Here is an 18,633-nt window from a genome sequence, read left to right on the forward strand (position 1 = left end):
TTCCCCATAGCTCACCATCATACATCACTCACTGTATTTCACCACATTTTATCCCACTGCCTTTATCCCACTTCCTATATCCAACTGCCTATATCCCACTAATCAGCCCCTCCCCCCATATCATACTCCACAATCTTTACTGCACGACTTCTACACTACATCCACCGCCCCGGTCGTGCGCCGTCCATCTCAAGATACCACTTCAGACTCCTTCGCCCAAGAAGATGAGGAATGCATTTTATTTGTGGGATACTTCTTTTTCAGAAGAATAATTTATAATATCAGATTTCCCAGTTCAAGTATCTGTGTTGGGAGCAATAGATTACTCCATTCTTCAAAAATTTTTAGGGAAAATGGAAAATCCTTTGGGGGGAAAAAGACAAACCTCCGCTTGGGGACAGTTTTTCCTTGCCACGCGAGAGGCGGCTGCGTGGCGGATATCGCGTGACAGGTTCTTTCAGTACCAGTTTTCTCAATTCAAGCATCGGTGCTGGTAAGGGGGGGTACAATCAGGTAACGTATCAAATATGACCCATATATAAAGTAAAAACTTCTACCCAATGGTTCCCAATGTAAACAAAGCGAAGGATTAAGAAAGAGAAAGATGAAGTACAAATACTTGACTTCACTATAAATGACCTAAGATAGGTAAGACTTAAATTATGATGTATTTTATTTATATCTGGATCTGAATGTTACAAGAATAAAATATGTAAAATATATGAATACAAGTTATATATATAATAAACAAAGCTATTATGACATACCGGACAAGCATTAAAATATAAGCACCACTCTTCGTGTGATAGGGTGCCCATTAATAGAAATATTTATGCATTATATCCTATCTTATATTATCTGATCTTATCCTATCTACTTTGATTTGAACGTAATTAAGTAAATATAGCATGGTTATTTCTTCAATGATTAAATATTGATTTATATCTAATGGACTTGTATATATATTAATGAAAGGGTTATAAGACAACTTATAACTTCCAAATATATGGATAAATGTACTCTAATTTATGATGTATAATATGTATAAAGGCCAAACATGTCATGACCTAGATACCCAAAGTTTAAATAAACACAATCTCTATATATAGAGCATCACATAATAATAATGTTCGTATATCATTTAATTAAAACACATAACAAATTCATCACTACATACTATAAGTTTATTGGATATTGAAACTTGTATTATAAATCATAATGGGCATATTACTGAACCTATCATTTTGTTTTTGGTAGATTCATCTGATTAAAGGGGCAAAATTATATAAATAATATATATACAAAACCTTTGAACAGCTCCCAGCTACGTACCAAGTGTCTTAGCTCGGCCCGTCCCCTTCTGTTAGTCACGGCCTGGACGGTCCTTATGGCCCGTATCTTTTTACGTGTTGGATATTTCGTCATAGACACCTGGGATAGGTCTCCTGTAGTGGTTGCTTCAACTCAGATAGTTGTAGCGGACTTGAGGATAATTTTCAATGATACTTTGAGTAAAAAGAAATACCTTATGTGATTATATTTATAAGCAGATACATTATTATTACTAGCAACTCTTTTCATACATATTTATCTTTTAATTCCCCGCTTTGTTCTTAATATATTATTTCTCCTTTATTCAAATCAAATACTTTTAATTTCTTTTATTTCATTTTAGTTTATTTCATTTCATCTTATATTTCCTTATACACCTCTTTATACGAATGCCTTTAGGGGAATTATAATCTATATTTCTTCTCCTTTTTTTTCATAAATTATTTCAATCTCGTACTTCTATTATTAAATCTAAATACTGAGGCTAGATATATATTCTATTACAATCTAGTTAAAATCATATCATAAAATAATGATGCCTTAGTATCATTAAAAAAGCAAACTGGGAGCCCTAGAGTACTCTTTTTTCTAAAATCCTGAAGGAAAGATGTGTCATGCTTAAACCTTCTATACTATTGAAACTTAATAGTGTATTCTCTAACCAAGAACCTTTCTTAAAAGAACTATCTTACTTAACACTTGAAAAGGTGATACCAGGTCACAATTAATTTGTAAATATTAATACTCATGTCCTGCAATGGGTAATTGCTAGACTTTGTTGTTTTAAACATTCATATTGATAAAGAAGATTAATCAATGATACATTCCTAAATCCTATAGACTCAGTTCCTTACGCATCGACTTTTAAACCTAAAAATTCTAAACTTATTAATAGCCTCATTAATAAATATGCTAAGGAAGATGATCAAAAAATTAGAAATCGATCATAGCTTACCTCACATATTAGGTAAATTTGATGATAGAATATCTATAAAATTGGATTATAACTCTCTAAAGCTATATCAGTAGTAGTTGTCATAAAATAAAAACTGCTCTTAAAGGAAAATTTTATTAGAATCTTTACAAATGAAAACAGTCATATAAAAAATTTGCGAAGATAATATCCCAGATCCTAAATTATATAACTCATGACTTTTTTCAATTTAATTAGCGATAAATCCCTACTTAACATTTATTCTAGTAATTTAAAAAATGTCTATGACAAGAAAACTGCCAATGAAGCTAAAAAACTATTAACAAGTATTAGCAAAGTTAAATACTGTCTTGATATTTGTACTTATAATATATATCAACCCTTAGGGGATTTTAGTTAGACAAATACGCTGATAGCTAGTATTAGGTGCTTAACTAACATCCTATCTATTGATCTCTTTAAAGGTGAGAGATCTATAGGTTAATTCATACCAGGTTATTTGATTGACTCATTGAAGACTATATAAATCCTCTCAATATAATATATCAAGTAAACTATCAGATATGACATAAACCATTATTCAATTTGCTATATATACATTAGAATTGCTTCAGGAGCGTAGTGCTATGTAAGTAGCATGCTACGATCTGTGCCGGGAACATTTATTTTGATTCTTAGATCAAAGATGGCCGTTACAAACTATATGCGAGAACTTTACAATATACTTTCCCCTCCGGGTAGCATTAGAGTTTTATAGTACTTTAGGTACAAGTCGTATATCTAACGCCTTTTAAGTAAAAATCTATCCTTATAAAGAAGGTATAACCTACAACTATATAGATGTTAGATATAAAAGATGTAGTATAAATTGCATAACACAAAAGTAGGAACTTCAGAGACTATACGTTTGGAAAACATTAATAGTAGCAAAAGTATTCAACAAGCTCACCCGGTACATCAACAACAGGGGGTGTATCTGTAAACTCAAGATAGATAGATCCGTAAGTATTAATAATATACAATGATTAAGTGAATTAATAAATGGTCATTTTTAGTTTCAAAAGAAGGATATGCTTCATTAAAACTAACTCTGAATATAAGAAATAAAAAAGCTTCAAGATTTATACAAAATTTTTGTGAAGGTTCTGTTAAGCTTATAAACACTTCTATAATATATAAATTACATAATAGAATATGTTTAGCTTCAGTGATTAAAAATGTTAATGGAGAAATTAGAAATCGTATAAGATTAATTCAGTTAACTAAATGATGTAATATGTACAATATAATTGTTAAACAACCTAAGCCATTAACTAAGGACAGTTCATTATCAAGTTGTTTTTAAAGCTGTTGGAGCTAGAACTATTAATGGTACCAATAATCAATTGGCTCTTTCTGTTACTCAAAGAGTCCAGAATTACTCTATGATATACTAAAACGATTACTGGAAATGTTTAGTTAAATGACGGTATATATAAATCCTATAAATGATATGTTTCTAGTAGAAGGAAAGAAACAGGAAATAACCCTTGGAGAAAAAAAAAGACTTCTCTTGAGGAACAGCTTTTCCTTGCCACGCGAGAGGCGACTACGTGGCGGATATCGCGTGACATGTTCGAACTGTGGCTTGAGTACAGCATATTCCCAATCCATAGCCTGTCCATGCTGGGAAAGCATGGACAGTTGGGTCATCGGATTCCTGACAACGCACCAGGATGGAAAGAAACCTATATTCAGGATTTGGCATGACCAGCTTAGCCGAGACTGGCCTTCTAAATGGTCCAATGAGAAGGCTACTTCCTCATGCTCATCGCGCCTTGGTCCGGGACCGAGTCTAAAAACCGGCGTACTTCTGATCACACTAACAGGTGGATTCCTCCAAAAATGGACCTGCATTCCACGGAGCTCAACAAGCTTAAAGTGTATTGGCTGCGAGAGCTTTAGTCCACATATCCGTGTTGTTTTCTTTGTAGGACCAGTCCACCTGGACCTGTTTTCGAAAACCCATTGCTGTAGATACCCGGCCCGACTTCTTCATGTCTAACTTCTTCATGAAACCAACAGTATTTCTTTGTCGACATCGTTCCGGCGTGATCACACCATAATTGTGTGTTGATACACTTCAAGCTCCTTAAAAGTCCTCTTATCCAGATAGCCTCTCTGGTTCCTTCATACAAAGCTCCAAGCTCTGCAGTCAACGTAGATGTTGCAATCGTACTTGTTAGGGGCTTCACGAGACAGGGGTTACGTATCTTTATTTGATTCCTGGTTTCCCTATAACTCTACAGAAATTCCCCGCCTTCATTGCTTCATCCAGAGGCCACGTGAAAGGAACCCTGAGAACTCGAGAGAATAATCTATGAGTTGTTTAGAATGAGATCTGACGGATCTTACATTAATCAAAGTACATATAGTCGCATATGCGCTTACGGAGACCATCAGGATCAAGATAATACAGGGACCTTACAGTACTCCGTATTTTGAATATACAAGTCACCAAACTTCATACTTAATTCCGCTCTTGATTTTTCATTTTTCCACAGAGCATTGTCTGCGTCTGTACACCCAGTAATATCTTGAGCATCATCTGTGCACTCTATACTGTAGTTTGACTGAGGTAACGTAACACTTTAAAAGCCGCTCCCAAGTGTACCACGGATGGATCCACTAAGAACCTTGAAAGAAGCAGTGACATGTACAAAATATCAAGCCGGGCCACTCCTGCGCATAGAAAAACTTCACCCACCATAATTCTATAAAGGGTTGCATCACATCTCTTCTTTTATCAACCAGAGGTACCAACTAGTCCAGCGAACTAATTGGAGCCTTCCTTTGTCTTCCTGACACATCAAAGATCCCTAAAATTTTCTCGACATGGCCTTCAAGACTAATTTCGATACAACCTTGACATACCCTCAAGTTCATGAACCTGATAGCTTTTGAATAGTAATGTCCTTACCTTCTCTAATTCCTTCTCATTTGGTTTAATTTAGCGTATCAACCACATAGAGTGCTAGCATGACTAAAAGGCCTTTCTTTACTTATGAATCAAACAAAATTCAGCTTCACTCTGAACAAAACCAAATTGCAAAACCACTAACCTCATTGTTTCGTGCCAAACTCTCAGTGATCGTTTCAATTCATAATTTGACCAATTCAATTTCTACATCATATTCTCTTTCTCATCGACAACAAACCCTTGTGGTTTTTGCATGTAGATCTCTTCCTTCAATAGCCATTCATAAAGGCTGTGGACACATCAAATTGCCTAAACAACATATCCTTCTTCGCAGCAACTGCTAATAAAAGTCGCAAACTAGTATAGGGGATAACTGGAGATAACGATATACAATAATCAACAACTTCAATCTCATGTTTTTCTAAAGCCACAAGTTATGCTATATACGTACCACTGTCTTTGAGTGCAAATACGCAAATACAACCAATCGCTTTCTTCCCTTTCAATAGATTCACCAACTCGCCAAAAGTATCCATTTTTCCATGTGCATTGATTTCACAGTGCACTTCACCACTTCGATGGCAGTTCTAATGCCTGCGTGTACAATATCGGGACTATCTCGCCCTCGGACTTCGCTAAGCTGTAAAGAATTGGAAACCAATCGATCTCCTCGTCTTTGATATCAACCTTCCACCGTGTAACTCGTGGATCTGATTCTTAACCCTTTCCCGGTTCTCTGTCTGCTGTCATAGCTTCATAATATTTTCTCTCTTTAGAATTAGTCAGATATATCCCCCCTTAAGCGGAAATACGTTGAAAGAACTCAATCTGTTAAAGCCTCGCATATCTATATCCTGCACTTGAGCAAAGGTTCAAATAGGTTATGAGCCCTGGTTCTCCCCCTTGCGACCCAATAAACGGCTGCGAAAAATATGTGACTCTGGCTGCACTGAACTACCGAGGGCGACAGGCGGTGTGTGCCTTAAAGGGAACGTGCTTTGGGAACAGGGGCGTTGGTTCTGTCTTTTTCTCTGCTCTTTGGGGGGCTTGGGGTTGTTCTTCTGGCTCTGAGGTTTTGGTTGTGTTGTTTGGGGTTGGGGTTTTGGGTTTTTCGGGTTGTTTTTTGATTCTGTTCATTAGAGTTCCCTCTTTGGTTCTGTTGCTAGGGGCTGGAAGACGCCTACTTTCTTAGTTTAAACTTGTCCCAGAAAAAATTCACTACAGACATGGTACAGTCACTTTTACCTGCAGGTCATGTAGCTAAACAAAAGTCATTAGTGTCATGACTCAATATGCGCTGGTGCCGATTAAAGTTCGAGAAAAACGGTTTATTTAGTCCAAAATAGTTCTCCTTGAAAGGACCGGATCAGGGTGAAGTACTTTAAAACTCTTACACGAAAAGCCAACTCAAGCTATTCTCTAGGAGGTGGGAGCCCAATTGGTGAACCCTTAAAGATTGATCCGCTAGTATCCTGACTTTTTTTTATTTATGACTGCAGATCCAAGACCCAATTCAGAATTAACGAATATCTAGGGGAAACGGCAAGTTGAGATTCCACAAACACGTCATATTCTCAGAGTATCTTATGTCTTGTATTGTCTTGTATAACTGTAAAACACTGTAATAGCTCAATCCCCTTTGTTCTCTCTGATCATTGAAATGGAAAAGTACAATTAAGCTTTGTGTCGCTTTTTTCTGCGTACTTTGACTAAGTTTTTTTGTTGCGGAATTGATCTCTTTACTGATTTATATCCGTATGAAAATACCCCTCTTATTTGCTGATTAAAATGAGTTTGAAATGTGGGATTTTTATCTTTCATTTTTGTGAGACATCTGGTGGAAAAATGAATTCAAAAGCATTGCTTTGAAAACGATGCTGTAATCATTCATCTGATAAAAAAAACAAAACTATAAAGTTCTTCAAAAAAATTTCTGAGCAATTTTAAAAACGTAAGAAGTGTCAAAACAGGACCTATTTCCATACGTAAAGTACGGCTTGGATGGTTCTCTCACTCGCATCTGTTTACATATTGGATATAACGCTATCGACCCCTAGGATAAGTCTCATGTAGTCGCTTCAACTCAAAAGGTTGGAGAAGACTCACTTTTGAGTTCCGCTTACATTTTCGAAAAGAAACATCATATTATATGATGTCATTAGAGAGATGTAAGACAGCACCATTAATGGAAAGCTTCAAAAAACCTATGATTGATCGCGAAATTGGCTCAGGTGCAAGCATCAACTCTGGGGTTGTTCGCCTGGTTCTGCTCTTTTGAAACAGTTTTCTTATCATTGTTTTTGTACGAGCGTTTCTGAAAATTATTACTTGTTTTTCTGCTTGTTGTTCCTTGCGCTCCTCATATTATAAATCTTGAGCCGCCTGAAAAAAAAAACCTGACCAGGAAATCTTCATGCAAACAGACCAGATCACATTTTGATGGGATATTGTCCATAAGAATCAGAAGCGAAAATGAAGGGCAGTTCTAAATTTGGGCTCTTTTTGATTGTTTTGCTTGGTGTACATTCCAACCATCTCAATGCTGTGTTTTAATTAAACATTCAGGTTCCCCTTGTCCGCACCAGTTCTGAGATGGTTTCAAGTAAAGAAAAAAGTGGTGGGGGTAGGTGGAAAAAGACCGAAACGGACTTTAGGTCCTTCCCAAAAACAAGTCCCAAAATCCAAATCACTTCAACCCACACTTAGCCTCACACTCTAAATTCTCCAACTCTTCGAGCCAATCCTGATTCCGAAGTTTCGGATCTATTTTGCCGATTGCATTATTCTATAAAATAGAAGCCGTTGGTTTTGTATACTTGTTGCGGATACAGTACGACTTGGCATGGAAGTAATATTTTCCAGTGAGTTCATCCCAAATTTTAAAATTCTGATATCGCCCCTTCTAGTCTTGTTTATGGTATGTATCACCAATGTTTATACTTATTCGATCCCAGGCCGACGTCTTCTCATTCGGTTACGTTATCGTGAAACTCCATATGCAAGTTCTGGAATATTAATCTGATTTCCTTTCCCTTGACCTTCTACCAAAAGAGGAGTTAGATCAGGTCTAGCCTAGAGATTGGGTTCTGCTGCTGACACAGAACCTTTCTCCACTTAAGTCTTCAAAGTTATCATTTGAAAACTTGCTACTACCACCAAAATCTGCACTAGACGAAGCTTGACCCAGATTCTAAGGCTTCGTCGCTACATCCGCGCCTGCCTTCTCTAAACAACACAAAATTGTTTGGGCAAAGTATAAGTAACATTTCTTAAGCGCCATCCATTTTCAGATCTAGCTCATTCGGCTTGTGAATTGATACACACTCATTAGCTGTTTCCGACTTCTATGGGCGCCGTCAGGCTGTCCAGATAACCTAACACCTTTTATAGTGTCTGATAAGTGTGTATTCTGGCATTTTAACTACACGTCAGGTTCATCCCGCATCTTTAGTTCTGCTTGCCAAAAAGACCCACTAAACGCTCTACATTTTTGCCTACAACTAAATAAGTGAGGCTTCTCACATGTTTAAAGCTCGAGAATACGCTTAGGCTATTTTGCTCCATGGCATTCAATCAGTCGCTTTACCTCACAAAACTGTTTGTAACGAGCTTTTGCTATCTTGAGGGAACTTTCGGCCGGAGCCAGCTACTAGAAGGTTCGATTAGTCTTTCGCCCCAAAACTCAGAATCGTTGATCGGTTTTGACGTCAGAACCGCTACACGCCTCCACCTGGGTTTTCTCTGGCCTGATGCTAAAACTTTTCAGTGATGATAAAAGACCGTGATTGGTTTTGAAGACATGATTGCCTTTGATAGATAAGCGGGACAGCCCCAAAATTTCATCAAGCACCAGCATACTTCAAGATGGTCATTGAAGTTTGTAAAAATCAAACACAAGAGTACATTGGGAAGCAGAATTGATACAGAGTCAGTGCCCCAGATTGACTCCAATGTGTACTCTCAAGCAGTCAAAAGTAGATTCCATTTTCCTTTGGATTCATGGCTTTTTTGACCCAAGTAAAATTCAATAGCAGCGACTTCACCTGCAAACAGAACCAAAGATATTTTGGAGAATATGTCTTAGCGAATACGCTTTCTGTATACTAGAAGACTTGCTTCAACGCGCGGCACAGCTTGAAAAGTGATTCACCCATTTCTTTTTAGTTTGCACCACCGCGGAGACACTCTCTTAAATTCACATATCTGGAGACCCATCCTCGCCCATTGTTGAGACAGATTGCTTCCTCTTTTTGTGTTGCTTCTCTTCGTTTATGCCAAGTGAAAACGAAACTGTTGAGTTCTTGGTATTGCTTGCATATCATTGGAGAAAATCTCATAATTGCTACTCTCCAAAACTACGTCTTTACTTGATTGAAAGATGATATTTCTAGGCTCAGAAGATGCAAAAAGCTACATTCATTAACGCGCCATTGATAACAAATATGCTCAACGGGCGAGTAGTGGAGATTAGTGATATATATATATATATATAAAATCGTGTGGTATGAAATCATCTCAGATGTAATACCGTCCACCCTGTGTCCAAGCTTTCTATTGCCGGTCTAAGAAGTTGAATGTTGAACTAACGTGTATTATTCCAACGTACTAGATAATATCCAAAACTGCCGGCATGATAAGCGCCTGATAAGTCCAAGCTTTATTTTCTTTCATGATAATAATCAAAACAAATTTTGTAGCCATGGGATGCGGTGAGCGCAGCAGATCCAAGCGAAGCAGTAAGCTCTACATATCATATCAGTTCTTTCCGCCCAAGTCACCCCACCAAACTTTTACGCACTTTTTTCGACAAATTCATATAAACAGACATCACCGGACGCAAAAAGCCTTGTAGACTTGAGACCCGTCATGGTTCAAAGTCCTGCTGCGTTCGTAGAAAATACATAACGTAGTTTTCGCCGGTTACCAGAAGGTGTTGGTGGATAATCAACTGGCTTCATATTTTACGCGGCAGACAATTGTCTGATTCATTGTCTTAATTTTGTCTTGCGCTGTCATTCTCTTTAGGCCGCATTTGTCATACACTGGAAATCACGACTCATCAGGACAAGGATACTGCTTTTTTGTTTCAACTGCATTTGAAAGCATAGCCGTATATTAATCTGCATGACATATTGGCCTAAACAATATCTATACACCTTTTATTACAATTTTGGTATACATCAAAGGCCATATGAAACCCTTAAGTATTGAACTCAGGTCCCAGGTGACAGTCACTGTAGCTTCATAGGGGGTTCGCACTGGAAACACCCACCAATGCCATCGAAAGAAAGCCGGGCATAAAAGTCCTAAATTTCTTAGACTTCTCAAAGGATCATATTCCTCAATAGTCAATAACCCGCTTCCAATGTTCAAAGACGGAATTTTTACCCACAGCCAGCTTTTCTTATTCATGGTGTAATGTCCTCTAAAGGTATTGTCATAATTTTATGAAAGAACACTAGTTTTGACCCCTTGTTGAATGGCGCCAATTATTGCTACAAAATATTATTGACGCTGACGAAGTCTTCATTTGCCTTAGTCAAATACTTTCGGGTTTTCAGGTCAGTAGAGATTTTATGTTCCTGATTTTGTATTTGTTTTTTGGCTTTCTTCCGCATTCATTTTTGGTTTTCTTTTCTCTCTTATTTTGTGGGTTTTCTCACCTTCTCTTCCCCCTTTCCTCTTTTTTTCTTTCTTCTTTTTCTCTGTCCTTTCACCGTTTCCCTTGGCTGTGTTTTATTTTGGCCTAACTTGGCTATATTCGCTCTTTGTCCTCCATTCTCTTCTTCTTGTGTTGTGAACTCGATCTTTTGTCTCCCCTTCACTTCGTATACTCATAATACTTTGTCAGACACATGGCTTCACGCATTTTTTTTTCCCGGGCTTGACTGTGTGAATCTCCGACTTTATTTGTAAGTTGTCTATCATATCTTTTATCGTTAACGATAGGTTCATGCGTTTTGGTGGTTGATCGGTTGATGAATCTTCTGTTCGGGAAAGAACTGGGTTTTCTGTTGGCATATATATTAACGGATCAAGATATTATATCTCTACCCCATTTGTTTTATTAATCAAGAGTTTCTCGTTCACACGGGCAACTTCAATGACAAAGCCCCTGTCATTTTTTTTCTTTTATGTGGCGCCTGTTCTTTTCCGCAAAATTCCTCTTAGTCTGCCGAATATCGAGCAAAACACTTGGATCCTTCATCAGGCTCAATTGATAATCCATCATGCCTGCCAAATGGTCAACAAACTTCAGAAATAATCTTATAAGCATCATAGTCTGGTTTGCGAGTCTCATCAGATTTATTATGCTTCTGCGGACGGAAAATTTGTTAAAGTTTTCTGTGGCATCAAAACCCTCCCCTCTTCTTCGCCGTCAAACTCTCGGGTTCCATCTCAGCATTGTTGATATTATGCACTTTATTGGAGGTCTCGTCATATAATTTTGTCGTGTCGTTCAACTTTCGTTCTATGAACTGAATGAAAAGCTCAACTTTTCCAGTTAAATCTTTTGAATTGAAACTGACCAAAGAATATCGACGATTTTGTAGAGTCTTCTGTTAAACTTGTCGCAGAATTAAGAGAGACGCCTGTATTTTCCATGACACCGTAGATGTCCAAAGTGAGCATTGAATATTTATTTTGAAAATGGGGATCAAAACCATTTGACAAGCTCTCCAGCTCGCCAAAGTCTATAGCGAATGGTGCCATAGAAGATTATTTCGACAGTCGACTCTTTCAAGTGGGGGGTTTCAATTCATTTAGACTGTGCAACGAGGCCACAAAGCCAGCAACAAACAGAAGATTTCATGGTTCGTCAAGGAAATAGTATGAAACTAACGTCACAAAAGCTGAATTCCTTCTATTAAGACTCCAGCATATTTTCTCACGGAACTACTGATTTGTGTTTCAAAATCTTGATGTATTCCATTTTACGACATGAAATGTGGAGATGATGGTTTTGGATGGGAAACACTTGCTCTCGGGTCGATTGGAGAACTGTGCTGGGCAACTCACAAATTCAAAACCTTCAAATATCTATTCAAAAATCACTCAAGGAGCCAACATTGTTTCGAATATCGTTCTTTTTGTCCGTGTATATGCCTCGAAATACTACTATGTTTTTTGGGTGGCACTAGCACGGCCTGCAGCATAATAGATTGCAACACTTGAAACACATTTATTTCCAGTAGGAAAGGGCTTCAGGCCAAGAGTCACAGCTATAGATATTTGGCAACTATATCTGCCAGTAATGCCTTAAACATTTTTTTGTTCGAGAAATAAGCCCAGTCTATGGTGAAGATGACAGGATTATCAAATTAAGACCTATATTTTAAAAGCAATTTGCGTCACTAGACATGTGAGCGTTTTTAGTGTAGCGGACAAATCTTGTAGGCTATGGGAGCAGAATTCACTCGCCTCCTCGACTACTTGCAATTTCCTTTGGCACACATTATTCTATCCGTATAAAGCCGCTTAAACATAGCTAAAAAAAGCCGGTCGACTTATGCAAAAACTTATTCATCTTGTGATATGTATTAAGCCTAAAAAAGATTGTATATTCCTTTAAAACAAATCTGAATCAACCACTCTTATCAGGATACTTACTCCGTTGTGCTCAATCAGGCCACGCATTAAACTAGCCCCATAGTTCCCAACTTGTATCTCAAAATAGTGAATTTTTTTCAGATGCTACATCACTTGCATTTATAAAAATATCTCCACTTCGAGAGTGCAAAATACTAATAATATTTCCTGGAGGCCCACCACAATTGGTTTGAGTTGGAAACTTCTTTTGGAAGTTGTTGATGAATTATGATACAAATGATGCAAATAATCTGTTTGATCGACCTTCATATTTGTCGTCCTTTATATTCCGTGCTCAGTAGAAGGACAGATGTAATCTGACTAAAATTCACTTACAGCATGATCCACCTAATTATTGTTGATAACATGAGACAGCCAATCTCCTCGCTCCTAGATGTATGATTTTTTCGGAGATTTACCCCTCCGTCGAGCTAGTTGTCTTTATTTCGTAGAAATAGGATCCATCTCAATTGACTGGGCCTACTTCCAAGGACAAAATCTACAGACAATAAATAAGACTATATCTTACTCCTGCACTTCTCGATACGACCATCGACCTCTGACATTGAATCTATATACATCAACTGTTCCTGTGGCTTTCAGTTTTTGAACATGATATCATCAGAAAACATTCAAGCCCGGAGATCCAAAAACATAACTAGACATACTACAGTGTTCAAAACACCCAAACATAACTTCCAATAAGCACCCAATGAGCAGAGGATGATGGGGCTGCTTGTTTGCCTGGCTTGACTTGATTTGCAAGGTTTCTGTATTCATGGGTGATTTCAGCACAACCAAGACTGCGCCCACGTATCACGACCAAAAACTCCTATCAAGACGCCGGAATTACTTTCCGGTATTCAGAGCAGATGCTGCATATCCGGGTCAGAGTATTAGGGGAATCTTTTAGCGGCCTGTGGCTCCCGACAGCATAGTCCATGCAACTCCGTCCAATCAGAATCGGGCGGACTTAGTCACAAGTTGAGTGGCAATGTTTGAGATTCTCAATAACTCCTGGCAAATCAGTTGACCACTCCATGAGGCACAATAAGGTACAGCCGACCGACAAGCAAGCATAATCGCATAAGCTTCTGCGTGTTGACAGAAACTTAGCCCACGTTGATCGTTTCCGTTTCCACTAAGGCAACTATTGCCAGGCCCATGCAGCTCCTTCGCAGATCAATAATTGTGTTTGCTCGCATGATCGTGCATCCCCAGATACAGTTACGGGCCGAGAAACCATAAATCAGGCTTTTCGGTAATCAGAAGCCCCATCTTGCGTGCAGTGTCGAGGCCTGTGGAAGGGGATTTGCGAGTATTGCGTTGAGCCAAGCCATGCTCCATCCATCTCACTGCCCATGTAGAAAAGCGAGACACTCCAGCTTGACAACATCGTGCTATCACGAAGGCATGCCGGTGGTGACCTCATCTTCTCTGCAGCTAGCATGGCACGTTGGAATCTACAGCGCTCACATCCGAAATCGTACGATAACGGCCGGCATCACTGAACGCGGTTGGCGAGTCCTCCTCCAGGCTAAACCTGCCACCCAGGCAATGGGCCAGAAGTATAAATTGGGAGTGTTTTCACATGATGTCACCTGTCCATCAATTCCTGACCAGGCGCGGCCGCAACAACTGCATGCTTCCCCTTTCTCTTCTCCCCCTCTGTCTTGGCGTGGCTCACGGCTTATCGCTTCCCCGCCAAGAGGCCGAAAACGGTCCGGCGCCCATTGCTCTTGGGTTCTCCGTTCTGAAAACCGTCGGCAATATCACGGCTAAAGAATTCTGGAGCCAGCACAGCGCCGAGCGGGCCAAGCGCGACGGGTACCCGATTCCCATTGTGGATTATCGCGACATCAGCTACCGGCTCGACGTATACTTGGGCTCGGACGCACAGAAATCAACGGTCAATCTCGACACAGGCTCGTCCGATCTCTGGGTGTACAGCAGCGATTATGACCCCAGCACCTCCAGCACTTCCAAGGACACGGGAGACGCGTTTTCCATTGGCTATTTGGACGGCACCAGCTCTGCGGGCGAGTACTACTTGGACACTTTGAAATTCAGCACTCCCAACCCGGTTCTCTCCAGCTTCCAGTTTGCCAGAAGCACCAGCAGCAGCGCGTATGGCGTTTTGGGCATTGCCGATAGAAACCAGGAGCGAGCCCTGTCAGAATATGACAATTTGCCCTGGGCCTTGCAGGCGGCGGGCATCACGCCCAAAGCTTCGTACTCGCTTTTCCTCGGGGCCGAGGGCGGGTCGGGCACGGTGATCTTTGGCGGCATCGACACAGAAAAGTACGTGGGCAACTTGACCAAATACAGCGCCCAGAAAAGCAGGGGCGCGTTGGCCGTGAACTTGCAGACAATGCTGGTGAATGGCAAGACCCTTTCGGTGGATGCGCCGGCGATTTTGGACTCTGGCACTTCTTTGGGGCTCTTGCCTCTGGAGTACATGAGTGAGCTTGACAGTGTCTTTGACACCACCGTGTACACGCAGGGCAGCATTGAGTACCGCCTGGTGAGCTGCGACCAGCCTTCCGACAAGTACCTCGACTTTGATTTTGGCAACAACACGATTCAAATCGCGTACTCGGATATGGTGTATCACCAGGGCAACGACGAATGCTTGCTTGGGTTCGGCTCCTATGGGAGCTACATGATTTTCGGCGACGTGTTCTTGAGGCAGGCGTATGTTTACTATGACCTCTCGGACCTGACGATCTCGCTTGCCCAGGCGTCGTACTCGAGCTCGTCGAACATCATCAGTGCTTGATTTGTTTTGGTCTGGGGGTTGGCTGTGTGTTGGATGTTGTTGGATGTAGAGTGTTGGATGTTGTGGGATATGGGGTGTTGCATGTTGTTGATGTGGGATGCTTGGCTCTGACTGTCGCCCGTATGTAGACTGCCTCTTGGGCCTGGTTTGGGACCCGGGTGGACGGTTTTGTTGCCTCCACCCAGATGACCCGAGCCGTGTGTCCGGCCTAGTAGATGCGGAATACACCATGGAAGTCTTCATCAACTGAACCTCGCTGCCGCTGCTGGCGGTTCGTATATTGCTGTGAGGCCTGCGTCCGCTCTGTTTCGGTGCGTGGACGGGATCTGGTCGAGCTGTTTTCCCCGCATCCTCTAGCTTTGGGCAGCAAGCCTGGCTGGCCCCTTGGCCTCTCCGGAAGCCACATTCTCTTTCATGGCCAGCACCACTCGCTGTTGTGCCCTCAAAAGCTCCAGCAATTCAGAACCACTGGTGCCAATGCAATGGTTGTGCTCTTTATGCATGGGTGGGGCCTAGATTTGAATGGCCATCAGGCACACCACATGGCGGGCGGGCTGGGGCCATGGTTGCCCTGGCATGCAAACGACGCTGGAAAGCTCCAAGCACTAAGAGCCTGGAGAGCCAGGCAGGGGCCAGGCCGTACACAGCGTGACCGCGACTCCGGCCGCCTCCAGCTATAGCCGCGACTCCGGGCGCCCAGCCCAAGAACAAGAGCACGTTTCCGAAAATGGCACAGCTCGAGAACACGGCGGGCGCCCTCCACGGCCCACAAAAACGCAGTGAGCTACGGGAGCTCGGGCTCCAAAAGAACTAGGTCCGGCCCCGGGGCCGGCTTCGGGGCGGCCGCGGCTAGCTTGGCGGCGCGGGCGCGGTTGTGGACCTCGAACACGCCCTTCTCGCCCGTGCCGTGCACTTCCAAGTTGCGGCGGTCCGCGCCCACGATGCTCCGGTAGTCCGGGTGGTCGATGTCCCAGTCGCGGCCGAGCTGGTCGCACAAGTAGCTGACGGTGTCGTCGCAGTAGCCCAAGAAGGACACGTCGAAGTTGCAGCTGGGGATCGGGTCCCTGTTGATCAAGACCTGCGGCACGTGGGGCGCCACCTTGTCCACCATGTCGGACACGGGCGCCACGCGGAGCGACGTGCCGATGCTGAGAAGAAGGTCGCAGTCACGGAGGTCGCGGGCGTGCTGCGAGTGGTAGGCGCGGGGGAGGTCCTCGCCGAAAAAGGTGATGTCCGGCTTCATGACGCCGAAGCTCGGGTCGTCCGCGCTGTCGTCGCGGCGCATGCACGCGAGCCGCTTCTTGTCGCACCTCGGGCAGTACGCGAGCTCACCCTTCTCCAAGGCCGGGTAGAGGCGGGTGCCCTCGACCTGGTACCTGCACGTGACGCACGAGGCGGACGCCAACGAGCCGTGGCACTGGACCATCTTCTCCGGGCGGAGGCCCGCGTTGGCCTCGATGTTGTCGATGTTCTGCGTGTAGTTGCGCAAGAGCTTGCCCTTGTCCTGGAGCAACGTGAGGAACCTGTGGAGCGGGGCCCGCACGTCCTTGGGCGGCAAGATCATGTGCGCGATCGAGTAGAACACCATCGGGTTGTCGTGGAACACGCGGATGTCGAACACCTCCTGCGGGTCCTCGAGCCCGAGCGCCGCCATCTTCGAGTAGAAGCCCTCGGAACTGCGGAAGTCCGGGATCCCGAGGCTGGTGGAGATCCCGGCCCCGGTGATCACCAAGATGTTGCGTGCCGTGCGGAGCGCGCCGAGCACGTGCGCCACCGAGCAGAAGTTCTCGAGCCGCGGCCGCAACTCGCAGATGCGGCCCATGGCTAGCTCGAGAAGCCTCATGAGTTTGACGTAGTGGGCCGCGCCGACCCTGGGCGGCAAGTTGCGCGGCACGTAGCCCAAGCTCAGGAGGAGCTGCACGATCGACTCGCCCGACACGTCCGGCGGGAGGAACCGCTCGAGGAACTTCTGCGGGCCGAACCGCTTCACGAACTTGCGGAACGCGTGCACATTGGCGTACGTTTCCGAGGGCTCGGCCTCCTCGAGGTCCGACAGCACCACCGCCGCGGCCTCCGAGTCCGTCAGCCCGCCGCTGCCCTCCGTGTCCGTCCGCCCGCCCGGCAGCTCCGCGGTCTCCGCCAGAAGGCTGCCAGCCAGGGGCGGTGCCGCCGGGGTCGTGCGCGCACCAAAACCCGCCCGCCGGCCGGCCCCGGCGGCTGGCGCCGTTTTTTCTGGGGCTCGGCCCTCCGGGCGCTCTGCCGGCTCGCCGCGGCAACGCTCGGAGTCCGAGGCGGGCGAGCTGGCGGCGGATTCGTCGTCGCTTTCCTCCATAAACGGCTTTTTGAGCGGCGGGAGCGGCCGGGCCGGCTGCGCGCCGAGCCGGGGCTTTTTGGGCGGCCTGCTCGAGTCCGGCTCCGAGTCCAGTTCCACAAGGACAATATCCCGGTTTGCCACGGCCATTTTGTGAGAATGTGCTGTGGTTTGGTGGGGCCTCGAAGGTGAGAGTTTGATAACGTTGGAGCACGTAGGGTCGCGAGGCGCGTGTCACGTGCCGGCCGCGCCGTCTGCCGCGCGTGGGGTTGTGTCACGTAACAAAGTCAGACCTTTCCAATGCAGAATACCTTCGTCAAATTAAAGCCCTCGAGCGGTCCATACTGGCCCACGAAGACAGCATCCTGGCCATAACCTCAGACGACGAACAGCAAAGGCAAACTCTTGCCTCTCTTCGCAACCAAATCAAGCATTTCACTGATCTCCAAAACTCTCAACTACAGCTTCACAGCGAAAAACTTGATACCGAAATCAACCGTATACACCACGACCTTCATTCGCAGACGGCGGGGGTACACGACGCCATCGCCGCAAACGATGAACGCGTCAGACAACATACTGACATTGTCACCCAACAGGTGAGCGACGGTGTCCACCATGCGCTTCAGACTAACCAAGACATGGTCCGGCGACACACCGACATAGTCACCAACCAGGTTCACGCACAGTTGGCGCACCATAACAACGACATTGCCCAGGCCGCACTG

At 43.5% G+C, this 18,633-nt stretch overlaps 3 protein-coding genes across 3 annotated transcripts, besides 1 other annotated feature; 2 read left to right on the forward strand and 1 right to left on the reverse strand.

Moving 5' to 3' along the window:
* Nucleotides 1–3,583: 3,583 nt before the first annotated feature.
* On the forward strand, nucleotides 3,584–4,707 carry METBIDRAFT_92656 (uncharacterized protein). The gene has a single exon (XM_018859346.1). It carries the CDS (start codon nucleotides 3,729–3,731, stop codon nucleotides 4,308–4,310), a length of 582 nt encoding a protein of 193 aa, XP_018713270.1. The 5' UTR covers nucleotides 3,584–3,728; the 3' UTR covers nucleotides 4,311–4,707.
* Nucleotides 4,708–8,542: 3,835 nt separating this feature from the next.
* Nucleotides 8,543–8,737: a sequence feature (Protein overlapping with rRNA (METBIDRAFT_34440, OBA22790.1) was converted to a misc_feature.).
* A 5,720-nt stretch (nucleotides 8,738–14,457) lies between these two features.
* On the forward strand, nucleotides 14,458–15,594 carry METBIDRAFT_37067 (pepsin-like aspartic protease; the record flags this gene model as incomplete). The annotated part of the gene is made up of 1 exon (XM_018856816.1): nucleotides 14,458–15,594. One exon carries the CDS (start codon nucleotides 14,458–14,460, stop codon nucleotides 15,592–15,594), a length of 1,137 nt encoding a protein of 378 aa, XP_018713272.1.
* A 784-nt stretch (nucleotides 15,595–16,378) lies between these two features.
* On the reverse strand, nucleotides 16,379–17,926 carry METBIDRAFT_34825 (SIR2-domain-containing protein; the record flags this gene model as incomplete). The annotated part of the gene is made up of 1 exon (XM_018856528.1): nucleotides 16,379–17,926. One exon carries the CDS (start codon nucleotides 17,924–17,926, stop codon nucleotides 16,379–16,381), a length of 1,548 nt encoding a protein of 515 aa, XP_018713273.1.
* Between the last annotated feature and the right edge of the window lie 707 nt (nucleotides 17,927–18,633).

Source organism: Metschnikowia bicuspidata (genome assembly GCF_001664035.1).
Source record: "Metschnikowia bicuspidata var. bicuspidata NRRL YB-4993 chromosome Unknown METBIscaffold_1, whole genome shotgun sequence".
Taxonomy (NCBI): Eukaryota; Fungi; Ascomycota; class Pichiomycetes; order Serinales; family Metschnikowiaceae; genus Metschnikowia; species Metschnikowia bicuspidata.

What these genes read in the sequence shown, in the direction of transcription:
- METBIDRAFT_92656 (XM_018859346.1), top strand. Translation starts at nt 3,729, where the DNA reads ATGACGGTATATATAAATCCTATAAATGATATGTTTCTAGTAGAAGGA.